The sequence below is a fragment of the Eptesicus fuscus genome, chromosome 10 (genome assembly GCF_027574615.1).
Source record: "Eptesicus fuscus isolate TK198812 chromosome 10, DD_ASM_mEF_20220401, whole genome shotgun sequence".
Taxonomy (NCBI): domain Eukaryota; kingdom Metazoa; phylum Chordata; class Mammalia; order Chiroptera; family Vespertilionidae; genus Eptesicus; species Eptesicus fuscus.
Window position 1 is genome coordinate 78,345,820 of NC_072482.1, and position 21,935 is coordinate 78,367,754.

General features: G+C 40.0%; 1 protein-coding gene across 1 annotated transcript; it reads left to right on the top strand.

The window, feature by feature from the left end:
• The first annotated feature begins 430 nt into the window (after positions 1-430).
• On the top strand, positions 431-18,914 carry SAMD3 (sterile alpha motif domain containing 3). Its single transcript, XM_054722681.1, has 10 exons — positions 431-509; positions 1,169-1,355; positions 4,284-4,391; positions 11,425-11,610; positions 11,841-11,925; positions 12,848-13,015; positions 16,212-16,412; positions 17,258-17,429; positions 17,889-17,971; positions 18,627-18,914. The coding sequence occupies exons 1-10, from the start codon at positions 431-433 to the stop codon at positions 18,912-18,914; spliced, it is 1,557 nt and encodes a 518-aa protein (XP_054578656.1).
• The last annotated feature ends 3,021 nt before the right edge of the window (positions 18,915-21,935 follow it).

Sequence of the window (21,935 nt, forward strand, 5' to 3'; positions counted from 1 at the left end):
CCTGATGAGCCTAATAGTGGTGAATTTCACACCTTCCTTCTCTTTGTGAAGAACCCTGGGTGTTAATGGTAGAGGATTGGGTACCATAGTAGTCTGTGGCTGCTTGTTAGTACAGCTGAGGGATGCCTGTGGAAAAAAAAATAGGAGAAGGTGGAGAAATTTGAGCAATGAGACTAGGAAATAGGTTCAAATTGGTCTCATTTTTAAAGAGAATTTGTGTTTTATTAGCATCTTTTAGATATGTATTCAGAAAATAGTAATTTGAAAGAAGGTTAGAATTGAGAGTCTCCCAAAGGAAGGAGCTGAAATTAGAGAGCCAGTTGGTTAAAAAAAAAATTAAAATAAAACAAAACAACAATCAGAAAGAAAAACTAAAGAATCCTTCTCTGACCCTTTATTCTATAGGTGTATTTATTTACAGGATACAGCAATGGAAACTTGGTCCGTTGACCAGGTCTGCAGTTGGCTGGTGGAGAAAAACTTAGGAGAGCTAGTTCATAGGTTTCAAGGTGAGTTGCTTACACTTTTTTAAAAAAAAACGTTAATTGAGCAGCCTAGATATTGGGTGTCCTTTGTGGCTGATAATTGCTTTTGTTGCCTAATGCCTGTGAGTGGGATATGGACTTGCTGATGCCGGGACCTTTCATTTTCTGACTGTTTGCATTTGACCTAGTATTCACAGGAGACTGTAATATTTCGAAAATAACTCAACTAAAATAAAGTCTTAAGAGTTATATAACATACTTGATATTATTTGATGCCACTTTAGTCCTTAAATAATGCAGCAGGCATTTTGTGCAGTGCTGGATTTACAAGTATTGAAATGTTGCGTGGCAGGTGCTATTGGGAATAATTTCCTGAGAAGGTTTTTTTTTTTCCTTATAAAAATAATGCCTGTAAAAAAGAATCAGAAATGGGAAGGTGATAATGTGGAAGGAATATGAGTTCATTGTGACTCCATGTTCTAGTACTTTCTTAGATATCAGTTTGGAATTGTGCAATATCAGTGTTCTATCTTTAAAAATACAGAGCATTTTATAACACCAGAGGACAAGTGTAGATGATCCTTGTAACCCCAGAAATAATTTTTTTTTTCTTCTCAGAATGTCGTGCTTTGCAGTGCTTTTCCAGGCAGGCATGTAGACTCTCTCTTTCTTCTTTTTCCCAGAGGAAGAAGTAAGTGGGGCCGCTCTTCTAGCACTTAATGATCGGATGGTTCAGCAACTGGTAAAAAAAATTGGCCACCAGGCGGTTCTGATGGATTTAATTAGAAAATATAAGCAGAGGCGTCAAGGACTGGAGTCCCCAGGAAACCCTAGACCACCAGCTCTGATCCTAGGAGCAGCAGCCCCAGAGTAAGTCTGCATGAATTCCTCATTTTCTGTGCATGATATTTGGGGTTCAAACTCTTTGAAAATTGTGACCGTTTCCTGCTAGCTTGTGTGTACAGTATTTCTAACATCTGCATAAAGGACACTTTTTGCAAAGTTTTATGAATCAAGATATACACTTTTTTAAAAATGCACCACTTTTTAAACACTGACTCGAATGGTTAGGGTTGTCCTATAAGCCAGGAGTTCCTATATAGAAAACTCTGTAAGAAGCAGTTGAAATGTACATACAATGTGAGTAGAAATGGATTGCTGTCCCTCAGGTCTTAAAATCAGGGTTTGGGAAAGGCATTTTTGCTGCTCCTTTGCTTTACTTATTTATGTGTGTATTTGTTTGCCAAGGATTCCTTTTAGTGGCTAATTTATATTCTCCTCTAGAGCCTTTACATATAATTTGCTACAGGCCTTCACAATAATTGGCTAAAGACTTTTGCTACAAGGATTTCTAGTTTCTTATGAGTATTCTTGGAATGCTGAAGGCTATGATAGCATCCCACAAAAATCATGTAGAAAATTTATGGTGGCTTTGAGGTTTAGGGATGTTTTCATTTGTTTGTTTTTTATCACTGACTTTTGCAAGGAAAAGGAATGATAAAAGGAACTTGAAAATTAAAATGTTCATTGTACAAATCTATGCCCCAGGATCATTTCAGGCATTCTGATTAGGTTTTCCATATTTTGAGACTTTTTGCAAGGTTTTTAATGTTAAATAATTGCTGCAGACCAATTAGGCATTCATTTTAAAAATAGGATGGTGATGTTTGCTGAAATCCATTCTATGTGTTTACTTCGTTTTTTTTCAGATTATAACTGTAATAACAGATATTTGTGTCTTGCTCTCTGATAAGCAATATAAAGTTAGAGAGACCTCATTTAAGTAATTTGATTCCTAGAGTATTTGGACATTTGGGACATGGAGCGGGATCGGTAGGCATGAAGGGATGGTCTACGGTTAGTCTGAAGATTCTACATTGTTTTTGACATATCTATGCAAAAGCACATTCTTCATAGGTGACTTTTGATGAAGCCCCATTGCATGCTTTCACTCCTTGCCAGCAATGGGAGGGTGAGAACCTCAAACAGAGCTCAAAGTAAATTCCCCGAATTCTTGGATGAGTTGGACTTTGAGCTGGAAGTTCTCTTCAGTTGACTGGAATCTTGACATGGCCTTAAGCACAACTTGGAAGTAAACAGACAGCCTTGTTTCTTTCCACTGCAAATCCGTTTATAATGTTCTCTAGTAAATGAGAACTAACTGGACTGCCAGGAAATCTGGGCTTCATTCCTGGTTCTACCACTGAATTGGATTGATTGCTAAATATTGACATTCCTGCTGCTTCTTCCGTAGGCTGTGAAAAGTCATTCAGTACCTAACTCTTGGTTAATTCACACTGATGGTAGGAGTATCTTACTTTTTTGAGAAAAATCTCTTCTTATCCTAGATCGAAATAGTCTTGTGTTAAATATTAAGCAGTGCTAAGCTGGTTAAGAAAGCTTTTTTCGAATGGAACCAAGACTTGGAACACAGGTTGTCCAGGGATTTAGGAGTGGGGGCTTTTTCACTCTACCCAGTAAGTTAGTGATTTACTTTAAGGATTGTGTTGTCTTGTATTCAGGTTAAATTACTCTGGTGCAAAACCATAGTTGCAGTTGGGCTTATTAGTTATATTTGGTTAAAATGTTTGTCGGCTTATTTGCTTATTGTCAAAATATTGTCACTTGACAAATAGATTGTCACGTAGAAATCATAATAGAAAGAGGCACAAAAATATGCAATTTAATTAAAACCTCTCGAGAAGTGCTTAATAAAGGTAGGAAACTTGGTGTAGCAGAAAGAACCCTGTAGCTAGGTATCAAAACAATTGATTTCAAACACCTGTTCTGATATCAACTACTCATACAGCCTTGGAGAGTTGCTTGACTTTTCTTTCAACTGTAAAATGAAGCAGATAGAATAAATGATGCGTCAGACTCCTTCTAAAGAGTCTATAATGGCATTCAAGACCAGGGATTCAAGATCAGGGTTTCAACTTGAGCGCATATTTCACTTAATGGCTAATGGTGCCTGGTATGTTATTTTGAAAAGGATTTGTAGGCCACATCTGGACTTTAGCATCCTACTCAGATAGGCAAATGACAGGAATCTATAATAGGTAGGAATATTTGCAGCTGCTTTTTGGTTGTTGCTCTTACTGAAGCTGGAAGAAAAATCACTGAACAGAAAGTTGAAAAACTGGGATCAACTCCTGGCACTGCTATTGAGTAGATTGTGGTGGAGAGCAAGTTTCTTACCCTCTGGGCTGTAGTTGCATCTCTCAGAAAATGAGGGAGTTAGTGGAGTGTGGTTCTACCATTATGAGATCTCACAGATAATTAAAGGTCCCCCAAAATGGCAGGGAGTGAAGAAGGGATCTGACATACTCATCATAATCCTCCCCCTCCCCCTTCCCCTCCCCCTTCCCCTCCCCCTTCTCCTCCCCTCTTCCTCCCCTCTCCCTGTCTCCCTCATTCTACTCTTCTCCTCCTTCTCTCTCTCTCTCTCTTTTTTTTTTTTTGCCAAATAAGAATATTAACCAATAAAGGTACATTTTATTATTACCATCATTTTAAAGGAAAATATTATCTTGCCACCATTATAAATATGACCGATGGGTGAAAATAGCATTGTGAACTGGCATCAGTCTGTCTCCTGGTATATATGAACTACTGAGTGAGATGACCCCAGAGGGTCCCTCTTTCAGTTATCTTAGTCATGACTAATGTGAATCTTGGGAGTAGACACAGATTCTAGGTTAACTATGGACTACCGCCTACTTTCACAGTTTCTGTGATGTCAATGGTTGAGGCTCCTGTTGACTAGTCCCTCACCCACCTCTTCTTTCTTGGTAACAGGGATAAACAGTCCTCCAGTCCAGCCAACCATGGGGAGCAGACGCCAACTTTCTATCCAGCTGAAAACCTTGCTGATAGACTAATTGACCAAAGAGTACTGAAACAGAGGTGGGATTACCGACTTCTAAACATCTAAAGCCAAATGATAATATTTGTCTTTTTTTTTTTTAATGAGACTTCACATAAGTGAAAATTTTGTTTTCCTTAAGGGAATTTTTTTATAGAGTGATGAAGCTATTTGGTAAAAGATGAAGGTTATATTTTCTGATCTTTGTGTTGGAAAAGTGAAGTTTTGAGGATTATATTCATCTTTCAAGTATAAATTGTTAAGGGAAAAAAGGGATTTATCTGTTGTAAACTGTCCATGGTGATTGGCAGCAGCCACAAAATAATGTCCTATAGATAGAATGTGTCATTTGAGGAGTCTTTGTTTTGTTTTGAATTTTGTAGCTGTTGTTTTAACTTGACTATCCCTGATGGAAGTGCTTTGGTAAACATTTCCTTATATAGTAGTCCCCCCTTAAGCACAGCTTTGATTTCCATGTTTTCAGTTACTATTCAGAATATTAAATGGAACATTCCTGATATAAACAATTCATAAGTTTAAATTGTACAGTGTTCCAGGTAGTATAATGAAATCTTGCACTATCCCGCTCCATCCCTCCTGGGATGTAAATTATCCTTATGTCTAGTGTCCAACTGTCTATCTGTTCTTTAGTGACTTAGTAGCCATCTCAGTTTTTAGATTGACTGGCAATATTGTATTGCTTGTGTTCAGATAGCCCTTATTTTATTGTTATAACTAGAGGCCCAGCGCATGAAATTTGTGCACTTGCGGGCGGGGGGGGGGGGGCGGGGGCGTCCCTCAGCCTGGCCTGAGCCCTCTCGCAGTCCGGAAGCCCTCGAGGGATGTCTGACTGATGGCTTAGGCCCACTCCCTTTGAGGAGCGGGCTTACGCCAGAAATTGGACATCCTTACTGCTGCTGGCAGAAGCAGGAGAGGCCTCCCACCACCGCCGCTGTGCTCGCCAGGCGTGAGTGTGGCTTCTGGCTGAGCAGTGCTCCCCTGTGGGAGAGCACTGACCACCAGGGGGCAGTTCCTGTGTTGAGCGTCTGCCCCCTGGTGGTCAGTGCACATGATAGCGACTGGTCGTTCTGCTGTTTGGTCAATTTGTATATTAGCCTTTTATTATATAGGATTGTTCTATCTGATTATTAGTTATTATTTTTGATCTCTTAATGTGCCCAATTTACAAATTTAACTTTATCATAATTATAGAAAAATAAACAGAGTCTATATAAATGGTTCCTAGGTACTACCCATGGTCTCAGGCATCCACGGGGGGTCTTGGAAGGGATCCTATGCAGATAAGGGGATACTACTGTATTCCTACACTGGACTTAGATGGTGTAATATTTCAATATATGGGCTACATTGGAACAAAGGACAATATAGACCTAGAGAACCGGACCCAGGAATGTGGTTCTCAAGCACCCCTTTCACCACAATGCCTCCAAAAGTAGCCAGTCCCCTCTGTAACTGTTCAGGTGTGAGCAGAGATAGGAAAACAATAATTAGTCCCAGTGATCCGTCCCTAGAGCCACTGTGAATCGGTATTCTCATCTGCAAAGTGGGAAGAATAATGATACTTTCCTTATGGTTCTCTTGTGAGCATTAAAAATAGAGGATGCCTGCCTAGTGCTAGCTCAGTGGAAGCACGTGGAAGGCACTCTTTCCGAGTACCCGTCTGCACAGCACTGCTCCAAGTAGCGTTTCCTCCTTCCTTAGGACTTCTTTCTTCTCCCCACTTGCTGCCCGTGGGAGATGGGGGTGCAGCCTTCTATTCATGTAGGTCTGTTCTCTTTTCTAAGCCCTCGGGTGGCATTCCATCCTCATTGTGATCCTGTGACACCAGCAGAGCAGGGTTTTATTCCTGTGGTTTCATCGGGTCACAGGAGCAGCCTCGTGCTTCGGGGTGTTTCTCAGTCTTCACAGCACCTGCTAGTACTGAGGGGAGGAGGAAATAGGACTGGCGTAGAAATGGAGAGAAAGTGGAAGGTTTCAAAATGAGAGCTGAATGCTGCCATATCTGTCTAATCATAAATTCTCCCTTAATCCGTTTGACCCCCTGCTGCCCATCTCTGTCCATGAGCACTTCAGAGTTAAACATGTGTAAAAATGACCGCATATATTTGGGTGCGAGAACCACAAATCCGCTCTAATTTAAGACAAGGGGAGTTTGTTGTAAGAAAAGCATTTCCTAGCACCAGGGGAAGCCAGGGGTAGAGCTGTCCCTCCTCTGATGGAGCCACGTGACAGCCATCCCAGGCTCTGTCCTGCTTCTCTTGTCCACCTCATTCCCTTGCTTCTCTCTGTGAGGATGGATTTGTCCTAGTTCTCAGTGCTGCTCTGCCCTCCTCAGACTGGCTGGCATATAACTGCCTTGCCCTGTTGCTGCCTTTCTTTACCTACTTGCTCATCCTTGAAGGTTCTGCTCAAAATCTCTTTCAGGAGCCCCTCCATTGACGTTCCAGGCCAGGCAAGGATCCCGGTCTCCCATGCACAGTATCTTTGCTTTACTCGTAAAACTCGATGATGAAATTGGTGACTTTAAAGTTTGTAGTCCCTCATTAGACTGAAAGCACCTCAAAGACAAAGACCAGGCCTTTTTTTGTCATTGTAAACACAGGTTTGGCGCAGTCCCTGACACAGAGGCTAAGCAGGAGTTTTTAAATTGAACGGAGGATATGTGAGCCAATGAAAAAAATGAATAGTTCATGGGGTAGGATAAATATTTTAGTCTCTATTTCTTTTTAGATCTTTTGATACAATTCATACTAAATATGCTAACTTTTTAGCAGAGTTAAACTCCAGGAGTTTGTAAGTCACTCACACATAATAGGCTAGAAAGTTGATGGTATTTGGCTACAGGGCTTTTACAAAGCCAACTGCTCTACGGGGGCAGGAAGGAATGGTGGATCAAGAGCTGGCTTTGGGGTCTCACACCCCTGGATTGGAATCCTGATTCCTCCAAAATGCCTTCCAGGTGGCCTATGCACAATATAGGATGGGAACTGGCATATGTAGTCCTCGATGTCCAAATGAGATAACATATTAAAGTTCATACAAGATGGCAGTCATTATGCTTGTGATTTCTTTTCATATGTTCCCTAAAATGAATGTGCTTTCCATCCAGATACTTTGCAGACAAGAAGAAAAAGAAGGTTCTAGAGGCACAATGTTCACCTGACTTTGGCTCTTGAATAACCTCTAGTAGAGGCGTGTGTGTCCCCATGGATGAAATCCCAGCGTACTGAGACACAATGCAGTTTTTTTCAGTGATAGGTGATATCATGCTTTTTACTGCATTGTTTAAGAGCCCTCCCTCCCTCCCTCCTTCCTCCCTCCTCCCCTTCCTTCCTTCCTTCCTTCCTTCCTTCCTTCCTTCCTTCCTTCCTTCCTTCCTTCCTTCCTTATATTTTTATTGATTTCAGAGAGGAAGGGAGTGGGACAGAGAGATAGAAACATCAATGATGAGAGAGATTCATTGATTGGCTGCTTCCTGAACGTGCCCTACTGGGGACCGAGCCTGCAAGCCAGACATGTGCCCTGACCTGGAATTGAACCATGACCACCTGGTTCATAGGTCAACGCTCAATCACTGAGCCATGCCAGCCGAGCTTAAGTGCCCTTTCTTGATGGAAGAATTGCAATGTCTCATACTCAACATGTATTGGTGATCCGTAGGGAAAAGATATTTTTTGCAGTGATATTTTTGTTCTCCATCTACACTATTTAAAACTTCACTTTTCTTTTAGTACCACATAAACCATGAATCAGATAAATAGGTAGATATTTCCTAAATGTTACTTTAAAAAACACTTCACTTGAACTTTAATTGTGTGCAGGTGTTTTGCTTCTGCCTTTGGGCATAATTATAAAATTAGTCATGGTTTCATGCATATTTAAAAATTGTTTTAATGACGAATTGGGGGTGGGGGCGGTCTGGTTACTGCTATAGAATGTGGGAGAATGACCTCACCCACATGCCTATACTCAGTAAGGCAAATGTTAGTGGTCAACACGTGATGGATTGTATGTAGGCACTATCCCACACACAGCTCAGATGAGGGCACCGCAGTCATGTGAGCATCTTATCTAGTACAAAATAAAGAGAAGATTCGATGAAATGCACCAGCCCAGTTACGATCCCATTAGTACCCATTCCAGTTAGATGTAGGATTCCTCTTTTTACTTCCTACACATTATGTCCTCCAGAGGTCCAGCGCTCTGGAGGGAGGGGGAGGGGCTGCCGTGGTGAAGAACCAGTCTGAGGAACCAGTCTGATTCACCTTTGCGATGCCTGGCACAGAGTAGGTGATCAACAAACTTTTATCACATGAAGGAACAGAAGTAGGAAGTATTTCTGTGGTCTCATCTTAATTGAATTAAATATATTCCCTTGGACTTCGACTAGAGGATGTTTGAGTAGAGACCCAAATGAAGTGAGGAATATTGATAAGACAGAATTGATATTTTGTTCAGTGGAGGATATCTTTGGACCCAGGCAAGCAGGACTTGCAGAGCCGGGGAAATTGGGCTGGCATTACTGATAAGTAACTCTCTGACTCCTGTCCATTTCTAGTAAATATCGTATGAAGTCTTTAGAGAGATCCAAAGTGAGCTTGATTTCTAATCTATTTTTCCTATTTTGTTCAGTCTAAAAGTTACTGAATATACACCATGAGCTAGGTATTATTTAGACAGTGGCAGGCAGGGGATGCAATTTAGTCCTTGGCTAGGGGAACTCAGAGTCTGGTAGACAAGACAGGTATGTAAGCTAGTAATGGCAATATTAAGCAAGTACGCAGAAATAGAAATTCACGGGCACAGAAATAGCATAGAAGAGGGAGAAACAAGGCTTTCAGGAAAGTGTGTGTGGAGAAGGTCTCTGGGGGGAAGCTTCACAAAAACTGAGGGAGGATTTTGAAAGGTGATTAGAAATTCATTGAAGGAAAATGGGGCAGGAGAGAATGACATTCATAGCAAACAACCAGCAAATGCAAATGTACAAACACCTGAAAAAGCACAGGGGATCCCGTTTGGAGTAAGTACTTTTGGGGAGGGAGAGATCGCGGCAGAGAAAACAGAGTGGCTGGAATTGGTAGGAGATGCTGTTAGAGAGGTGAGGAGGCTCTGTGCTCTGCCAGTGAGCAGGGCAACATGGACTATCCCATTAGATTCACCTGGGGACCTAAACAAAGCATGTCAGTGCTAATGAGAATGGAAAGAGGGATTGCAGAAGATAATTGCCATATAGTCAACTGCAATAAATATTGATTGAATGAATGAATGAATGAAATGAGAGAGTAACATACTGGGAAATAGTTTCGGTTGAAGCACAGATTGAAGCTGGAAATTAACCTGTTGCTGTATTGAATCTGGTGTTCAATTGTCGGTGTGCTTATTTTAGCTAGCCCATATTTTGGTATAGTGACTGCCGAAGAGGAAGAATAGGAGGGAGCTTATCATAAAAAGAGAGGAGAGTGCTTTCTCCTCTTTTCTTTATTCCCCATCTTTCATTGTATCTCATGCATTCTTATGAAATATCACCTAACATTCTAAAGGAACCTGACCTCGGTATTTTCATGGGTATTTTCCTAGGACTACTAAGGCTTCCATGGTAGTGCCAGAAAATTAACTTACTCAGGCTAATTTGGGAACTCTTTCTGTTTTTGACTTCTACTTTGCCTTTATTCCTTTACTTTCATTCCAATCAATCTTATGAGTGAAGTGGATTGAAAGCTACTTAGTGCCTCTGGGTACCTGTTACTTGGAAACTTTACTATAGAGTCTTCTTTTACACACTTAATGATCAGTCACTAACTTTAAAGTTTTAAAGTGGTTCTGATACTTAATTTTATAAACAGCCTTATTGAGGTGTAATTTATGTAACATAAAATTCACCCATTTAAAGTGTACAGCTCAGTTAATTTTACCAGATTTATCTGGTTGTGCACCCCTGGTCACAACCCATTTTGGAACATGTCCATCACCCTAAAAAGTTCCCTCGCTCCCTTTTGCAGCCCATCTCCTCTCCCACCCCCAGCCCCAGGCAACTACTGATCTGCCTTCTGTAGCTATAGTTTTCTGTAATGTTTGGTAGAAACTTGCATCTGAATGAAATCAGAGTATGTGATATTTTTAAAAAAATATATATTTTTATTGATTTCAGAGAGGAAGGGAGGAGGAGAGATAGAAACATCAATGATGAGAGAGAGTCATTGATTGGCTGCTTCCTGCACACCCTCTATGAGAGACTGAGCCTGCAACCCTGGCATGTGCCCTGACTGGGAATTGAATCGTGACCACCTGGTTCATAGGTCGATGCTCAACCACTGAGCCACACCGACCAGGCTTTGATACTTGTTTTTTTTACTTAGAAATTAAGTTTACCTTTAAAATATCCAAGACAACTAAATTAAGTTGATCTTATATTTCTCTATAAACAGCAGCAGGATAAATTAATTAGAGAAATTTTCTTAGCTGCTAAGACTTATTTATGCCTTACTGCTGAATTGCAACTTACTCTTTTTATTTGTTCAGTTTTGAGCTATGTGCTACATATTATTTCTTCAAGATAGATGGAATAATATTCTTCCCAACCTCAGGCTTTATTCAAAGTCTATATTATTATGACTCCCCCCTCCCAAACTTACAAGTATTTATGTGTGCAAAGGAAAGGAAAACTAAGATACCTAATGAGCCTTCAAACATTTGTGGGTAGATGAATGGATGGAAGATGGATTGATGACTTCCATATATTTAGGTCTCAGGAAATGCTTTATATCAGAAGTTCTCATGATGTAGAAAATGAATATTTTAGGTATCTATATATATAAAAGCCTAAGAGACCTTTACGACCAGTTGCCATGATGTACACTGACCACCAGGAGGCAGACACTCAATGCAGGAGCTGTCCCCTGGTGGTCAGTGCGCTCCCACAGCCAACCTCCCCCAGCCAACCCAGATCAGCCCCGATCTCGGGCCAGGCCGAGGAACCCCACCCATGCATGAATTCGTGCACCAGGCTTCTAGTATTTGAAATAAGATTTCACTCAGTGTGTTTTTGTTTAACAGAAGAAATGTGAAACATGTTCTAGCAAGGAATAAAGCCTTGCAGGGGACGAAGTCCTATGTTTTACCGGAGTTTCCCTATGATGTCAGATGCGTGCTAGCAGAGCAGAAGTGTCCTGACCACAGCATGAGGATAAGGATCATTGAGTTTCTCCAGGCCGACATGACCAAGTATCTGAAAGGCTCACTGTGAGTAATTACAGGGCCGGCTGGTTGCTTTGGGAGAGGGTCTATTGTCAGAACTTACTAGGAGCCAACCCTTTTCAGATTTTGGATGACATATCGGTCGTAAGTCTAACATTGCCCAATATTCCGTTGTTACATGGAAAGATTTGAAGAAAAGGGAGTGTAATTTAGACTCATTGTAAAGGAAGGGATTGGGCAGCTTGGAATGAAACATGTCCTGTTGCACTGAACAGGTACCCCAGCACCCAGCAGTATGACGATGTGGTCAATGCCCTGCTGCAGGCCCACCCTTTCCTGGAAGAGGATGGCTGTGGCTTTGTAAGTGACCATTTTATTAATCTCAGCCCATTTAAAAACAATAGCCTTGCCCTAGCTGGTTTGACTCAGTGTATAGAGCATGGGCCTGCGGACTGAAGAATCCTGGTTCAAGTCCCATAGGCTCCATCCCAAGTAGGGGGCGTGCAGGAGGCAGCTGATCAATGATTGCCTCTCATTATTGATGTTTCTCTCTCTCTCTTTCTCTCCCTTCCTCTCTGAAATCAATAAAAAAATAAAATAATAGCCTTTCATTGTTTAGTAATTGTATGTCTCATTCCCCCTTTAATTAGGTGCGCTCTCTCTCCCTCCCTCTTTCCTCTTTTTGATACTTTCTCTCTCTCTCTCTTTGTGTTCCTTTATTTTTTTAAAAATACTTTATTTTTTAGTTCACAGCAAAATTGAGAGGATGGTGCAATTATCTCCCTCCATGTACCCCATTGCCCCCACACATGCATATTCTCCCCCATTTTCAATATCCCCCCATCACAGTGGCACATTTGTTATTAGTATATGATTGTCTAACTACTATGCTGTGCACCTGAAATTAATACAAAGTAATATTGAATGTAAACTGCAATTGAAAAATAAGTTTTTAAAAAAAGTGGAGTAATTTATGAAGACAGAAGAGTAAGGTAAAAATTATACAATTTTAGGAATTAAAGAATGTAAAATCAATAGCGAGTATATTTACTCAATAGCTATATGTCACTGGAAAAATATTTTTAGTTTAGGGACTATAATTTTTATAGCAATATCATAAGATTGTTGTGTGGGTAAATGGAAGGATAGAGTTAATGTTTCTATTACTGTGATGTGAAAAGATTTGAAGCCCAAAGGTGATAGATAAGTAAAAAGTTGTATTGTTTATGTGGTATTATTTAAATCTTGAAGAGCAACGGTTCTGTTTTGTTATTTTACACAGTTTTTATGGAAACGAGCCCTGAAAGATCGCTTTAAATATGTGAGAAGACCCATAGAAGATGATGAACAAGTAATGAGAAATAAGTGTAAATTTGGACATCGAAGAGGCCAGAGAAGGAAATCTCCTGCTGATATCAGATTTGATGAAATGAAAATTGCCCAAATAAAAGTAAGATTGAATCTTGAACTGTTCTGACAACTCATTGATTGGTTGATTGATTTGGGGCTAATAAGCAATAACATTTGAAATCATTAAAACAAAATAAGATATCCTTTTGGTGTGGTCAGGAAGCAAGAAAATCTGTGTTTTGCATAGCAAATAATGTGATGACAATAGTTCCAAAAAAGATCTTCCGAACCCAGTTTGAGCAGAGTTTGTTATTGAACATCTCATGTTTGTTCTTTTCCAACCTTCAAAGAAACTAGAAAAACACTAACGTTCTGGATCCTTGAATATCTTCCTGTATTGTATCTTAAAATGCATCTTGTGTTCTTGCTGTTCTTATTGCTACAGAAAGATTTTAATACTCGTGATGTAGGGTTAGGTACCTGTAGTTTCAAAGTGTCAGGAGGAAAGTAATCCACATGCATGGATACAAAACTCTATAACTTTGTCTAGAAGGAATCCCATACCACCCAGGTGACTGTGAGGAATGCCAGGCTGAGGACCCAGCAAGGGCCTGGAAGTCCCTCGCTCAGCAGCAGGTTTGCTATACGTAATATCCACTTGGGTCCTAGTTATCTAAAAGCCAATATTCTTTAACTATCTCACAGCACCCAAATATCCTCAGAAACAAAAATGTCCCCTGCTAATAAAGTAGATCGAACTCCTTAGGGAGAATGTCCAAACTACCAACTATGGAAGCTAAATCTCATGCTCCCTCAATTCTATTTCCAACTCAATCCAACCTGAATAGGTAAATCCTAACATTTCACCACAAACACATAATGTACTTATTGTAAGTATTCTGTTTTCTTCTTCAGCTGGTATACTTATTTTGCTATTAATAAAGCAACATATTGGGTCGTCTCAGTTTTTATTACCACACTTATAAGCTTGAGGACATAGTAATATTTTAAAGTAACATTTTGTAAACCATCCATTTCAGTATCTACATAAAGGACAATTTTAGATGAAGGTATATGTATATTTAAAATATTTTGCTATAATTTTCAGTGAGCTTTTCAAATCATTAGCTAGTAAAGATAATATAATTCTATGTCTGCTGTTTGATGAAAAGACAAAGGCAGATGAAAGGTAACTAAATTTAGTGGTGTAACTTTTTAGAAAGGTTGACTGCAATATTCCAATATAAACTAAAATCTTAATAAGATAGAATTACATTTATTTTTAAATATCTTTTATAGCCCTGGCCCATGTGGCTCAGTTGGTTGGAGCATCATCCTATACACAAGTTTGATTCCCGACCAGGGCACATACCTAGATTGCAGGTTTGATCCCATCAATGTTTTTCTCTCACATTGATGTTTCTTTCTCTCTCTCTCTCTCTTTTTCTCTAAAAGTCAATGAATATGTCCTCAGGTGAGGAAATATATATATATATATATATATATATATATATATTCTTAAAATTAAAATTAAAAGTCACTCTATAAAGGAACATAATTATACCTAAATTGGTTTTCTCAAAAAATTTGATTTATAGTATACTAAAATCAGAATTCCCTTATAAATTAACATTTTTGCATATTCAATCTTCCTTCTTTTCCTATGATTCATGTCCCACTAAAATTCATTGGAATGGATGAATGATAATATTTGAAAATTAGCACTAGAACTCAAGGGTAAGTCCGTGGGGTCAGAGATCAACCCCAGGGACACAAGGCTAAATAGCAGTTTCTCTTTTGCTGATGTATCATCATTGAACCCATTTGTATACTTACCATTGTGTTTCTTCTCAAAACCACTTTAGTTCTTCATAGACTATGGCTCATCCCTCCCACCTCTCTGTCTAGTCCCCCTAGATATGCCTGAATTCTAAAATGAATCCTGCTAAGGCCCATACAGTAGGCTTTATAACAAAAGACATAGGGAATTGAATGTATTAAGGCCCAAGATGAATTAAGTTGCAACTGCATTTAGTTTTGACCTTCCTGTCAACTGGGGCAAAAAGAGATTATGAAGTGGTCATTGCTTACCATCCCAAGTCAAGTCTCTGTCCATCTTCTTTTTAATCTTTTAAGTTATATTTTCCTAGGAATTTGTTCACTTGGTCTATGTCTTGTTTAGTCATCCTATGCTCACAGAGAGTGGGCTTACCTGAAGCTTTCCTAATTGGTTTGTAAAAGCCTTGATGTAGGAGCATTTTAGACTCCTTAGCATAATTTTCATCTTTTACAGGCAACATCTCTTCCCATTCTGGTCAGGTAGACAGTTTGTCAAGATACTTATTCAAATGTAGTTTCACCTGAGGGTCCACTCAACTAATTTTTCCAGAAGGATTTTTTCTTTTCTCCTAAAGTTGATTGTCTTCGATATTTATGTATGTATGTATGTATGTATGTATGTATGTATGTATGTATTTATTTAAAATATATTTTATAGATTTTAGAGAGGAAGGGAGAGATAGAAACATCAATGATGAGAATCATTGATTGGCTGCCTCCTGCACGCCCCCTACTGGGGATCGAGCCAGAAACCCAGGCATGTGCTCTAAGCCGGAATCAAACCTGGGACCTTTCCATAGGCTGATGCTCTGTCCATTGAGCCAAACCAGCTAGGTCTGTCTTCGATTTTTAATGAGAATATGTCGAGACTTTCTTAGCCACCCCACCCCACCCCACCCCAGCCAGTGTACCCAAATGTACAGTGAATATAATTGACAGTGCAATGATTTAGCAACACAGAGTACCCACCTTGATTATTTTGAATTTGGATTACATGACATGGTCCTGCTATAAAAAGGCATTTAAGAAGAAAAAAAATGCAAACAATAACAAGTCTTAATTTAAAACCTTTTAATCTCTTAATATTTTGTCTTCTAAAATTGAATGAGTAGAAATAAGCATTTCTGTTAAGTGTGAACCTTCTGGACAATCTAGACTTCCATGTAAAAGCGTATGTAGGAGATGAAGTTACTCATAGCTCTGTCAAGAGAACAGATAATTCCACAGTAATTAGCTATCTGATTTGTTCACAGTTAGACTGTCGATTTGCTAACCATGTTCAATGCCAAGTGTAATTACACATGATGATACACATCTTATGAGTGCATTATTATAATATGATTTATATTATATAAAATATAAAATGAGTGCAATACAGCCTATCATTCAAATTTCATGAAGGGTAAAATTGAAATGTTAAATATGCAACACATTGATATTGTGAAAATATTTTTCAGGAAGAAGCTGTTTGTTTAGATTCTGAAGTAGATGAACATATTACCTGGCTCCAGCAAGAATATGTGAAAACAGTCAAGGACTGGAGAGAAATCGATAAGAGGATGAGCCAGACTTTGCAAATAAGAAGGAAGTTGATTGGCAGCAGAACGCCTCTGAAGGACATCCTTAAAATGTTTCCTTTCCTGAAGTGCCCTTATCAGGTATCCTTATTCGCGTATAATACTCTCTGATTCTAGTGTCCAAATTGATTTGTCTCTTTCCTCTTGAAGTGGAAACAGGACTAGGCAGCAAGTGTGAATCTCAGTAGGGTGTGTGAGGCCCCATTGGCTACAACTAGGACCATTTGGTGAGAATTTCTGGGACCTATTTCTAATGACATGCACTGGCTGCCTTTGGATTTAGAGTTCCCTGTCAACAAGAAGTGGGGAGGGGGACAGTGACGGTGGAAGTCTCTGAGGGGAAGCACTTGGCCAGTGGCTTTAAGAACAGGGGATTCCGTAAAGATAAACTGGTTTTGCTTTCACCTTATACTCAAGTATCTTGTCACAGTTTATTTCTATCTGATCTTATAGTCTCTAAAGCTCTCCTCTTTCTCTAGGATCCCTTACAACACTAAGTTTTGGTATTTTTCAAGGCTTGCCTCTTAAAATCTAAGTTTTCTTCTTTTTGCCTCTTGTTGGACACTGCCAAAACTTAACAATGTACCAGTTTGTACCTAAAGCAACGTAAGATCCTAGAATCTTAATCTTAGTTAGGTAACCTCAATAGCTAAAATACGCATATATGCCCATTTAATTGAGTCTGCATCCAAAGTTTTAATTCTACGGGTCGAAGTTTGCCATGTCCATTATTTATCTTTTCCTGCCCACTTCAGATTTTTATTCTTTCGTCCTTCTCTGTCCTAAATCTTTACTTCTCTACTAAAGCTACTCAAATATCTGGTATATACTTTAAACTACATTCAAAGTTTAAAATAATCCTAAAGAGTTATTTACTTCCCTTCCATTAGCTTTTCTAGTGATCTGATATCATTTTCTTCTTTCAGATGTTCAAAGAATTTCAACTTCTTACAAAAACAGATATTTATAAGAAAACAAGGCACATTTTGGAATCCTACTCAGACAATATACTGACTTCTTTTTCAGTGGTGGACAATCCAATCAACATTGCGCTGCAAGAAAAAATGAAACAGCACACAGATGAGGACAGGTTGAAATGTTAGTAAGCCTGGGAGTGGGGCTATCTGGCCTTAGTCATCTGTATTATTCAGGATGGTTGAAAAAGTTGTTTTCATAATGAGTAAAATTTAGTGAAACAACATATGGGAGAGAAAAAGAATTTCTCAAATAAGAGGTGTTGGGGTATAAATACAAAAAGGCACTTGATCCTATAAAAGTATATTTAGGGAACCAGTAATCTGTTAACTTCATAATCTAGATCACAAGGTAGAGCTTGATAAAAGGACAGAGATCTGGGGGACAGAACAGGAGACCTTGAATGTTTATTAGATGGGCATGTGGGTTAAAAATGGCTGTGGAACACCAATCTAAGAAGGCTCGTTTGTTCTCTGTAGACAGTAACGATCTTTAAAAAATCTAGATGCTTTATACTGGCTTTGCTACAACAGTTAGGAAAAGCTCCTTTTACTTGGACTGTAAGCATGTTTGCTTTGACAGATATGAAGATGACAGCCACATGTTTACTCCTCCCAGATGTGTTTGGGGATGATCCCAGCCTTTTTGTCATTGTGAACGAGAAGGTATGCACTGTATCAGTGATCGCTGGTTTGACATTTCACATCGTCATATTTGAAAGCAGGATGGTGGTCTATTTGGAAATATATTTTGTCATTTTTACAAATATGCTAATTTGCAACAAGCTCATCCTACCTAATAATAGACAAATATGCAAATTGACTGCACCTTCGCTATGACCAAGCCACGCCCACCAGCCAAGCCACGCCCATCAACCAATCAGGACGAGTATGCAAATTACCCCAACAAAGATGGCGGCTAATTTGCATATCAAGACAGTGTAGAAAGAAGCCAAGAGCTGCAGAAGGGAGCAAAGCTGCAGAGAAGCAAGCCGGGGGGGTGGGGGGATGAGAGGAGAAGGGAGGAGCGGAGGCGGGGCCGGGGGCGAAAGAAGGAGAGCGGGGCGGGCTGGTGGAGAAGGCGGGCTGGGGGGAGGAGAAGGGAGGAGCGGAGGCGGGGCTGGGGGAGAAGGGAAAAGCAGGCGGGCTGACGGAGAAGGCGGGCCGGGGGACAAGGGAGGAGAGCAGGCAGGGTGGGGTAGAGTGCAGGAGGAAACCCTATTGCAGGATTTTTCCTGCAACGGGAACGCCAGTTTATTATAATAAATCCAGACACCTTGTATTATTTAGCTATTTTACACATCCTTTTTTTTTTTTTCAGGTGCAAGTGTCCACTCCCGTGTTAGAAGTTAAAAACCCTTTCAACATTGATGTCTGTGAATTTTCTCTGTATTTAGAAAAAGAAAGACTCACAAAAGTGGACGACTGCGTTACGGCCTTGGCTGCTCTCGTAGCTGCCTTTCATGTCTTTGGGATCCAGTGTCCAAGTCGACTGTCCCAAACCCTCAACTTCCTGGAGACACAGATTTTTGATATGCACAGTCCCTACTTTCCTTCTATGAAAGAAAAGGAAAAGGAAGCAGGGTTTCAACACCTGGTCACTTGCTAAATATTGTATTAGAATTGACCTCTGGGATGGCTGAAACTTTACAAAAAATTGTTGGAATTAGAGTTGTGGTAGATAATTAGAAAATCATTTTGTCTCAAAGATGTAAATGAATTTCAATGCATTTTTTTTAATCCTTACCAGAGGACATATTTTTATTGATTTTTAGAGAGAGGAAGGGAGAGAAATATCAATATGAGAAACATCAATTGGTTGCCTCTGACTAGGGATCAAACCTGCAACCTTTTGGTATACAGGATGACACTCCAACCAACTGAGCCACTTGGCCAGGGCTCAATGCTTTCTGTCTTTAATCCTAGATACTTAAATTCTCTGAAATTCTGTAATAAAATAATCCTTAAAGAGCTGTTTATTTATTTTGATTTGATTTTGAGAAATTCCATGGTCCAAGTTACACTATTATGGGTGCATTCGTTTTTAAAGGGCACTACACTTCGTATTTGCTAAGGTGTTTGGTTTAGGGTATGACCTTGCTCTTAACTCGATGTGCCCACCTTTGAAAGTCTTAATGCCCAGGAGCTGCACATTTGGGGGCTGGGGGCTGCCTCCTTGGTCTGACCATTGCTTGGAAACATTTCTCTTGACTGTTCATTAAAATGCTAAGCCAGTGAGATAAGACAATGAAAGAGAAGCTGCCCACCTCTACAATGACCGTGTACTAATGACTTGCACGGGAATCAACAGGAAGAGTACATAGCAACTTGGCACATGTCACTTTCCCATTAACTAGCTCCTATTCCAGTTTCCATTTCTTCCCTTTCACTAGAATATGCCTTCCTTACGAACTTTCCTTTATTTCCCCCATTAACCCCCCTTCCCCCCGCCCACACACGCTTTTTAAATTTCATGATCGATTTTATTTCTCTTCTTGCAAATTAATTTCCCAAGTTCTTAAAGCTTCCTTCCCTTTGGAGGTCTGCGATCTCTATGGCTGAAGTTAAAGGAAAGCCTCTTTGTTCCTTTAGGCTGGGCGAAGGGATGGCGGTGGGTCTACGGGGAACTGTGGTGAAGTTTGGCTCCAAAGATGTAGGTTCACATAAGCTTTATTATCTCTTTCAATGGTGCTTCTATCTCCAGAGCCTGGCACAGCCTGGCCACTTGGTAAATATCCAGTGTTGATGGACTAACCGAACCCTGCTTTGTTTGGAGGCTGACTCTCTAGAATCAAAAAGTTGCAAAATGGCAGCCAGGGGCTGTACTCCAGCCTACAGACCGGTCTCTCTGGGCTCGCACAATGTTCCCTGAAATGTCTGAAAATGCTTTTAGGTGGAAAAGGTCCATCCAGTTCCACATTTCCCCTCCATCCCTTGTGTCTTAACCCTAGCCTGCTTCTCTCCTTCCAGGCTCTCTGCCATCATGGCCCCCACTTCCTCGGTGAAGACTGAGAGTGTGTCCCCAGGAAGGAATGGGGGAGAGGTTTCCCCCTTCTTGAGGTACACTGCTCCATGCTTAGGATGCTCAATGCCTTGCCTCTAACATAACATGCTGCTTAGAATCCAGTGAGATTTAAAAGTCTTTTTTGCTTTATAGGCTTTAAACCAGAAAAAAAAAAAATCCCCAATGGGTGTGAATCCTACTTGATATAACAATAGAATTTTTCTTTTATTATTGGCAATATTACAGATGTCCCATTTCCCCCTCCTTTGCCCCTCCCACTCAGCCCCTGCCCCACCCCAGGCTTCCCTCACACTATTGTCTGTGTTCATGGGCTATGTATGTATTTCAGTTTTGAATTTTTTGTCGCTCTTCACGTCGGCTGGGACATAGTTGGACAAACAATTCTCAATCCTGCAGTCTTTACACAGCTAGTGAGTACCCGTGTGATACCATCCCAGGTTGATGTTGTTCCTGTTCTCCTACTTGACAAGTTTTCTTAAAAATCACACATATGTACAGAAGTATCTGCAATTAAGATTTTATTTCATTCATGTCAGATATAACAAGTGCAATTTGAATGTACAAATTCTGAACAAAACATAAAAAAAGGAAATGAAAACTAACAAAGCAAAACTTGTTTAAGCAGATTCATGCAAAGAAAGGGAGGAACACTAGATATCGTGACCCTGTTCTTACCTGGAATGATGACATAGGCAAAAGACTGCTAACAGACCTCCACTGGGGAGGGGGGTGGGGGGAAGACAGGAAAGGAAATTCTACACCAGAAAAAATAAAAAAGAGCAACTAAAGAGGGGTGCAACTTCCTCAGAATTCAGACAGCATGCTGCAAACCTACTTTCTACTTTTAAGATAGACCTTGAATTAATGTTCAATCCTGAAATTACATCCAAAGGCTGATAAAATAATTTACCTTTTTGTTGGAAATGCATTCTTGCAAAAGAAATGCTACCAGCTACCACTGTATAGGTAATCCAAGGGCTTTCATTTAAAGTGCATCCGTATGCTTACACAGCGAGGCGAGCTGTTCCACAGAGAGGAATCTCTCCAAAATGGAGGTTCTCGAGTGATTGTTTTGGGAAGTCGCCTCCCTGATCTGTGAGCATTTAGAATCTTTGCTGGTGTTGCTCCCTCACACCTTGCCTTCTCATTCAAATCAACACGCCTCTCTCTACAGCCAACCCAGAAGGAACACCTTCGGGTTTGGAGGACACGGCAAGATCTGGGACAGAGCTGCTTAGGGATTAGTGTTTCTATGGACAGAACAAGCCCTTCACCGATCTCTGAAAAGCACCTCAATGACAATTAGAGAGAAGCTCAAGATAATCTCATAAATAGTTTCAGATCCTTACAACACCCCCCCACCCACCCCATGTAACTGCATATTCCATGACATTGGACTCTACAAGAGCCCAGCACACAGGGCATCCCCTAAGTTATTTATGCTTATATATTTTATTTTTCAATTCCATTACTTATATACATGATTTTTGGTAATTATAGTAAAGATGCTGGTGAAATTAATTTGTTTAACATTTCATAATACGTGCAAAAGCAAAAACACAGATTTAAGGAAAAGTGATTTTTACAACTATTCGGCCCCAACGA